The sequence below is a fragment of the Plutella xylostella genome, chromosome 9 (assembly GCF_932276165.1).
Source record: "Plutella xylostella chromosome 9, ilPluXylo3.1, whole genome shotgun sequence".
Taxonomy (NCBI): Eukaryota; Metazoa; Arthropoda; class Insecta; order Lepidoptera; family Plutellidae; genus Plutella; species Plutella xylostella.
In genome coordinates this window covers 78,791-87,447 of record NC_063989.1, presented here as the reverse complement: position 1 = coordinate 87,447, position 8,657 = coordinate 78,791, and the positions used below count along the sequence as shown (strand labels likewise).

At 39.6% G+C, this 8,657-nt stretch overlaps 2 protein-coding genes across 2 annotated transcripts; one reads left to right on the top strand and one right to left on the bottom strand.

Moving 5' to 3' along the window:
* Nucleotides 1-1,093: 1,093 nt before the first annotated feature.
* Nucleotides 1,094-3,403, bottom strand: LOC105398139 (small cysteine and glycine repeat-containing protein 2). Its single transcript, XM_011570191.3, has 4 exons — nt 3,248-3,403; nt 2,165-2,330; nt 1,685-1,699; nt 1,094-1,277 (listed from the first exon to the last, which is right to left on the bottom strand). The coding sequence occupies exons 1-4, from the start codon at nt 3,290-3,292 to the stop codon at nt 1,246-1,248; spliced, it is 258 nt and encodes an 85-aa protein (XP_011568493.3). The 5' UTR covers nt 3,293-3,403; the 3' UTR covers nt 1,094-1,245.
* A 684-nt stretch (nt 3,404-4,087) lies between these two features.
* On the top strand, nt 4,088-6,775 carry LOC105398138 (small cysteine and glycine repeat-containing protein 2). Its single transcript, XM_038108403.2, has 4 exons — nt 4,088-4,245; nt 4,496-4,661; nt 4,772-4,786; nt 6,715-6,775. Exons 1-4 carry the CDS (start codon nt 4,201-4,203, stop codon nt 6,741-6,743), a joined length of 255 nt encoding a protein of 84 aa, XP_037964331.1. The 5' UTR covers nt 4,088-4,200; the 3' UTR covers nt 6,744-6,775.
* Nucleotides 6,776-8,657: the final 1,882 nt, after the last annotated feature.

Below are 8,657 nucleotides of genomic sequence, written 5' to 3'. Positions count from 1 at the left end.
ACCATAAACTGTTTACGACTACAGATTACGTTTCAGTATTTTGAGTGCGAATGTACTTTAAAAGAAGTTATGTTTTAAAATGTTTTTTTAGTTATTAGATTTAATTAATGTTTTATTTTATTTATTACATAGTTAAGTGTTAAAATAAGAAAATAGGCTAATTTAAGTTTAAAAATATGTTTAATTAAAGACATGTACGTCTACAACGTTACAACATATAAATAAAGTTATAGTCCAGTGATTCATCTTTCTACTGAGAACAACCCTTATAACATCTACAACATCTAAATACAGTGTGGCATATTAACCCCACAAGTTTAACGGAGCATTTCCATCTTCTTTTGTTGAAAATAGTAAGTTATCCTAACTAATATTATAAATGCGAAAGTAACTGTGTCTGTCTGTTACTCATTCACGCCAAAACTACTGAAAGGATTTGAATGAAATTTGGTATACATATGGTCTAGACTCTAGACTCTCTAGGTCTAGACCCTGAGAAAGAACATAGGCTACTTTTTCCCGGAATTCCCGCGGGAAAACTTATTAAGGCGAAACAAAGCTCGCGGGAACAGCTAGTCATTAATAAAATAATAAAAGTGGCTACTGCTACTACTACTACGTTTTTACCGCTGATTTCTGCGTAGATTTCTGTGTAGTAGGAACTAAACTTTTTACTTGTGTTTCTAAAATATTTTATTTATTTATTTTATTTTTTGTGAAAAATTATAATCATGACGACCCATCACGTCCCCACTCCCCACTGCTGGGGCACGGGTCTCCTTCCAATGAAGGAAGGGTTTTAGGCCTAGTCCAAAAATTATAATGGCTTACTACCTATAATTATTTCAAGTTTCTTTTATTATACAATAATAAAGAGCTGTAAGTTTTACTAAAAAAATATAAAATAAATCTTTACTTTCAAAAATATTTTAATATGAATAATATTAAAATATCGAAAGCACGACGAAATGGGAAAGTAGTCTAAATAGGAAAGTAGACGAGACGAGGCGTCCCTGAAGGATTTTTTTTACGGAATAGTAGGTTTACACTGTGTATTGTGGTTAGTTAAGATACTGAAATAAAAACAATATGGTAATATTGCTAATAATATTTTAATATAATTATAGGTACCTATTAAAAATACATAGTAGAAAAAGGTTTGTTATTGAACAGTTGCAACCAGCGGGCAGGGGGCAGCGGGCGGGGCGGGGCGCGGGGCGCGGGGCACTGCTGCAGTCCTGCTGCTCACCTGCGGTTGTTCATCGTGCCAGCGAGGTCTGCAAATTGAAAATATATATTATTAGTATAAGAATTTTATTATACATATAATGTATACAGGGTGAGGGCCACGGTGGTGTAACAGATGAGCTCTGTTCCTCTTGTTCGGGAAAAAGAAAAGAAGAAATAAAAAAAGTCGTAAGATTAATATTCCTAACGGAGGTTAAGTACAACTTTAATTTGAGTATCTTTCTAGGGTCTCAGTACAAATAAGCGTAACGTAAAGAGATCGCCTTTTCTCTTCTGTCAACCAGGTATTCGCGTTCCTCTTGTTCTACTGTTTGGCAGAAGAAAAAGAGGCAAACCCTTTACGATGTGGGGTGACCTTTATAGGTATTGGTGGTAAGAAACCCGTGGTGTGTGTGTATGTCTGTGTGTGTGTAACGTTAAATTAAGGTTTACTTACTGTTCAAAATTCCACCTGTGAACAAAAATAACCTTGTTAGTAATACTCGTGTATAAAAATCTTTAAGTAAAATAAACTTTCGTGTATAAAAAGTCGTGCTAGTTACACTATTTCTAACTCAAGAACGGCTTAAACGATTTGTTTGAGAGTAAGCTAAAGAAATTTGGGAAATAGTTAAGGCAATAGCTGTTATAGAATATATTATACTTAGGTATGTTTTTTTTTTTTTAAATAAGCCATAAGGCCGGTTCTAAAGCTTCATCGACCGTCGGTGCGTACGTCAGTCGCGCTTGTCATAATTATGTATGGAAATTCATAAAAAGTGCTAGACCGACTGCATGGATTCAATACGCATCGCAGTTCGCCGTCAGTGTACGCAGAGCACTGAATGATATAAACTGACGTTCGGTCAATGCGTATCGGGAGGGCATTAACGGTTGGTGAAGTTCTGTAACCGGCCTAAGTCACAGTGTCACTCACCAGTCTGTGCCGAGCTGGTTGAACTGCTGCTGTCGCCGGAGCTGCTGCTGCCGCTGCTGCTGCCACCGTTGTTGCCGCCACTGCAGCCGCTGTCGCAGCCGCTGTTGCACCCGCTGTTGCACCCGCTGTTGCAGCCGCCGCCGCCGCAGCCGAGAGCCTGGGCCAGCTGCGGACACAAACACGTTACACTCACACGCACTCGTACATCGGATGCGATAAGGGGTATCTCCACCGACCAGCCATCTCGAAGTCGTCGCACGGGAACGGATGCGTCAGTATCTGAACGCATATACCCTGACTACACCTAGCGCACTCGGGCACGCCGTTCATTGATCCAGGATCGGCGGAGGACACTCTCTCGCCATTATACTCGGTAGGTAAATGCAGCGTGCCGACGCATCCTTTTCGCAAAAAGGCCGTCGCAGTGAGTATTTCGTTTGGCAGCTAGTAATTACAGTCAGTTTGAGTCTAGAGGGTTGAGTTAATTTTGTGACGACACGTCAGTCTCTATAGCGTATGCGGCGGCAGCCAGCAGTGTGGCGGCATGCGATTATTGTTAGTCCTGATGATCCTGATTTTCAAGATTTATTTTCGTTTCTATAAAATCCGTTTCCGTCCGAAGCCGAGACGGCCTGTCGGTGCCTTTAAGCTGTAAGTGAACTAGTGATGATACAATAATAACACAGTTTACAATTATATTACTAGCGATTCGTTGGATGTACTCTGAGGCTGGAGTCAACTTTACCTAATGTACGTCCGACACCTCCGCGTCGGCTACTCTGCCAGGCGAGTATTTGCACCACGCGGTGACACACTAGTCCAGGTATAGTGTTTTTAGTTTTTACCGACACGATATATAAGAAGAACTCATTAATACAAATAAAACCTTGCGTAAACGAAAACTCGTTAGTGCAGGAATTTGTAAGATTCTTTCAGAAAGAGTATTCGCAATTTGCGAGTAGTCCTTTCACAGTGCAACTCTGAATAACGTCATCAGGAAAGTTTCGACACTTTCTTCCGTTTGGTCAAATAATAAAAATAGTAAATAACAATATTTTTTGCTTTAAAACAATGACAACTCACCATCATGACGAGCACGAGGACACACAGGGCGGAGAAGTACTTCATGTTGGGGATTTGGAGAGAGTTGAAGAGATGTCTAGCGATGGAGCGACTCTACAGATTAGTTTGAATTATGATTTTACGAGCATCCGTTGCACTTTTTATAATCAATGCACGTGCAAAATCAATAAACCTGTGCAAACATGAATAACGGTGAAAGCACTCATTACCATTAATTACCATACAGTTATCTATTTTATTTGTTCACGTACATAACAATAAATATTTACTTATAAGATTAACCCTTCGTTTCTGATATTGGGATAGTAACTTAATGAAAATAAATAACAGTTGGTAAGGTAAACGAGACGCCTGCGCCCCAAAAAAGTGAACAAATCAACGTCTAATTACAAAATAATAAAAAAATATTAATTATTCTATAGCCCCATTAAACAAATTGCCATAACTAAATTAAGATTAAAGTGCCATTATTAGGTCCAAGTCTATTTTAATCATAGAGCGTATTCAAATTACCTGTTCTGTTTCAATAAATTTAGCGTTTTGGATAATTAGGTAAGTATAATTTCTTGATATTTAGCTTGTTTTGGTTACATAACCAAATAAAAGTTATTTATTTGAGGCTTAATACCAACAATCGACATTATTTCTTGACAATAAACCATACTTATTTATTTATATAAATATGGTCTAATATACCTACATTCAATAAAAAAATTATATCATTTACTTTCAACCGAAATTAAAAGTTTAAAAAAGCCTCAAGGGGGGCTTTAATACCTGCGTGTACCTTAATGATTGCTTTCACCGTTATTCATATTTGCACAGGTTTATTGATTTTGCACGTGCATTGATTATAAAAAGTGCAACGGATGCTCGTAAAACCATAATTCAAACTAATCTGTAGAGAGTCGCTCCATCGCTCGACATCTCTTCACTCTCTCCAAATCCCCAACATGAAGTACTTCTCCGCCCTGTGTGTCCTCGTGCTGGTCATGATGGTGAGTTGTCATTGTTTTATAGAAAAAAATAAATATTGTTTTTTTCTATTTTTATTATTTGACCGAACGGAAGAAAGTTTCGTTTTTTTATGGAGGTACCGGCGTAACATAGTAAAAGGATTACACCTCTTGGTCGTTCACTGATAAAGTGACATCCTCCGTATTTTTCATGTGGTATGTGGTTTTCACTTATCGTATAAAGAATCGCATCCGGTGTGTACGAGTGAGTCTAACGAGTGTGTGTTCGCAGCTGGCCCAGGCCCTCGGTTGCGGCGGCGGCGGCTGCAACAGCGGTTGCAACAGCGGCTGCAACAGCGGCTGCAACAGCGGCTGCGGTGGCGGCAGCAACGGCGGCAGCAGCAGCGCATCAAGTAGCAGCGGCAACGGCGGCAGCTCAACCAGCGAATCTCAGACTGGTGAGTGACGCAGTCAATCATGACTTCAATAAGAGATACTTATACTTACTTCTTAAATTATTCTGGAACACATGCGAGTACATTACTAACGAGATTATTTTTGTTCACAGGTGGAATTCTAAACAGTAAGTTAATTTTACGTTCCTGTTCATTCACACTGATAAAACCTACGTAAAAGTTAAAAACCTGCCAAGTGCGAGTCGAACTCGTGCAAGAAGGGAGCTGTAAATAGATACTTAAGTACTAAGGCTCAATTCAGACGTACCACAACCACACCACAGCCACAACCACACCACAACCACGCTGTGTGGTCGGGCGTATATTTTGTATTGACAATGAATAATCCAATTCACACGTGCCACATTTTGCCGTCGTTATCGACCACCTGTGTAATACGACCACATCGCAACCACATCGCAACGGCAACGCCGCCACGCGGCGGCGGCATCGCGGCAACCTGTTCTCCGTATAAGGGTCAATTCAGACGTACCACAACCACACTACAACCACAACCACACCACAACCACGCGGTGTGATCGGGCGCATATTTTGTATTGACAATGAAAAATCCAATTCACACGTGCCACATTTTGCCGTTGTTATCGACCACCTGTGTAATACGACCACATCGCAACCACATCGCAACCACATCGCAACCACATCGCAACCACAACGCAACCACATCGCAACGGCAACGCCGCCGCGGCCACCTCCTCTCCCTAATGCACACGACGACGTGGTTACCACATCGCAATGACAGCGACAACGCAACCACATCGACATTTTGTCGCTGCCACAACGCAACTGCAAAAAGCCGCTGTCACACAATTCACACGTAACCACAGCTTGACCACATTTTGTCGCTGCGACGTGGTGTGGTTGTGGTACGTGTGAAAACTAAAAACACTATACCTGGACTAGTGTGTCACCGCGTGGTGCAAATACTCGCCTGGCAGAGTAGCCGACGCGGAGGTGTCGGACGTACATTAGGTAAAGTTGACTCCAGCCTCAGAGTACATCCAACGAATCGCTAGTAATATAATTGTAAACTGTGTTATTATTGTATCATCACTAGTTCACTTATAGCTTAAAGGCACCGACAGGCCGTCTCGGCTTCGGACGGAAACGGATTTTATAGAAACGAAAATAAATCTTGTAAATAAGGATCATCAGGACTAACAATAATCGCATGCCGCCACACTGCTGGCTGCCGCCGCATACGCTATAGAGATTGACGCTAAAACTGCACACGACGACGTGGTTACCACATCGCAATGACAGCGACAACGCAACCACATCGATATTTTGTCTGGCAGCGACAAAATCGCAACTGCAAAAAGCCGCTGTCACACAATTCACACGTAACGACAGCTTGACCACATTATGTCGCTGCGACGTGGTGTGGTTGTGTTACGGGTGAATTGACGCTAAAATGAATATTTTGCCGATGTTTTCCTTTACCACAAGATCACGTTTCTCTCCTTCAGGTTTGGTACCTTGAAGTCTCTTAAAAAGACAAAGTTTGTCTCTGGCTTTCAATTATTTTTTTATTTATACCTATGTCACACACGGCTATTGAGAATCGGACAGCTGATATATCTACACGAGTACAAATAATAATTATAATAATATATCTGTCTTTAAACAAATATCTGCCCCTACCGGCGATCGAACCCAGAACCTTCGGCATAGTAGGCAGGGATATTAACCACTACACCATTCGGTCACTCTAAGACGGATGTGCTTGACACTAACTACACTCGCGAGAAATGTGTAAGTTCCACCTACAATACACCGACACGAATTAATGGCCCCGATTGAATACCTATATTTAAGTTTTTAGCTGTTGGTATAGGTAGGTAATCTGAATTGCAGACGGCGCCGTTTTAGCTATAGACTTTTCGATTTATTAGTAATTTTCATGGCTCTATGTTACCTCAACTCTGTCATTGCTCGCAAGTGTAGCAGCAGCAGCTACTGACATTCATCTAGAACATTGTATCCTCCCGGTTGTTCTCTTATTATGTTTTAATTATTGTTTTATTCCTTACAGACTTGTTCGCTACGTCAAACAACAGCTAAGCAGTGTGGCTGTGGATTCAAAGAACCCTTGTCCCTTGTTACAACAATTGCTGTTTTTTTTGTAATATTAAGTGCCAATTTCGCCATAAGTGGATTTGAACCGCTTTAGATTCGTGGGTGACATACGAGTAGGTATCTGTCATATATAGAATTTAATATGGAGATGACGTATAATTGATCAATCTTTCCCTGGTTACGATTTAACCGACTATGGAGAAATTGGAGCTAGTAATTATTGTACTTAGGTATATTATTTATTCTGAAGATCGTTTACAACAGTGACAAGCCCTCGAGCTAAGAAGATGAAGAAGATTATCCTTTTAAAGGATCCATTATATTTAATCATCACGACCCATCACGTCCCCACTGCTGGGGCACGGGTCTCCTTCCAATGAAGGAAGGATTTAGGCCTAGTCCCCCACGCTGGCCTAGCTGGCCTAGTGCGGGTTGGTGGACCCCAACACAAGCAAGCTTGTGCTGAGAGAGTGGTCGGGAAAGTGGGCAACCCGACTGTCAGATGTTTTCAAGCCGCCCGAAGGCCTCTGACTAGGCTTAACGACTGCTGCCGAAGCAGCAACCGGGACCCACGGCTTAACGTGCCGTCCGAAGCACGGAAGCGTCCAGAAAAGAACCACTTGAAATTGATCACCCATCCAATGGCTGACCGTGTCAGTTGTTGCTTAACCTCAGTGATCAGTTACGATCACTGAAGCCCGCTCGACTACAGACGCTACTATATTATATTTAATAAAATTTATTATGGTATTATGTTTTTTTTTTATTGATTTGTCATTAAAAAAGATATTATCAATTTGAATAATGAATCACCTAATAATATTATATGTATGTACCTATGTTAAAATTCCAATAGAGTTAATTTCCTAAATTTTAGAAGCGATACAGAGTTGATTAAAATTATATAAAATGTGTTGTTTTTCGGACCCGACAAACTTCAAGGTTGGATTCCACGAGTAATTTCATCGAGAAAAAACCCCCATTAATGTGGGGTAAAATCTCAATATTCTAGAAATGGCGGCCATTTTAAAGTTTTAGATACTTAGGGCCCCTTGCACCAACAAATTAAATCTAGATTTAGTGTTAAATCTCGATTTAGTGTCAAAATTTATTATGGTATTATGTTTTTTTTTTATTGATTTGTCATTAAAAAAGATATTATCAATTTGAATAATGAATCACCTAATAATATTATATGTATGTACCTATGTTAAAATTCCAATAGAGTTAATTTCCTAAATTTTAGAAGCGATACAGAGTTGATTAAAATTATATAAAATGTGTTGTTTTTCGGACCCGACAAACTTCAAGGTTGGATTCCACGAGTAATTTCATCGAGAAAAAACCCCCATTAATGTGGGGTAAAATCTCAATATTCTAGAAATGGCGGCCATTTTAAAGTTTTAGATACTTAGGGCCCCTTGCACCAATAAATTAAATCTAGATTTAGTGTCAAATGTCGATTTCAGAAACGTCAGTCCATAAAGAATTTGACACTAAATCGAGATTTAACACTAAATCTAGATTTAATATGTTGGTGCAAGTGGCCCTTAGTTTTCATAAAAAAACATATCTCGAGACAACAATAAAATTGACATTTACTTGAATTACTTATTTGAATTGAAATAAATATTATGAAAGATTATAAATAAATGAACAATAAACAATAAAACTTTGAAAATAGCCCCCCTTTGATGATATTATATTCGTTCATTCGTTCATTCGTTCATTATTTATTTATTTATTTTATACTTTTATTGCACAATATACAGAAGTAAATATGTACAATGAGGTGGACTTAATGCTAGAAGCATTTTCTACCAGTCAACCTGCAGGAGGTACCGGGAGCAAATTGTATGGGAGTGCAAAAAAAAAAAAACTTTACACGATTTTAGAGAG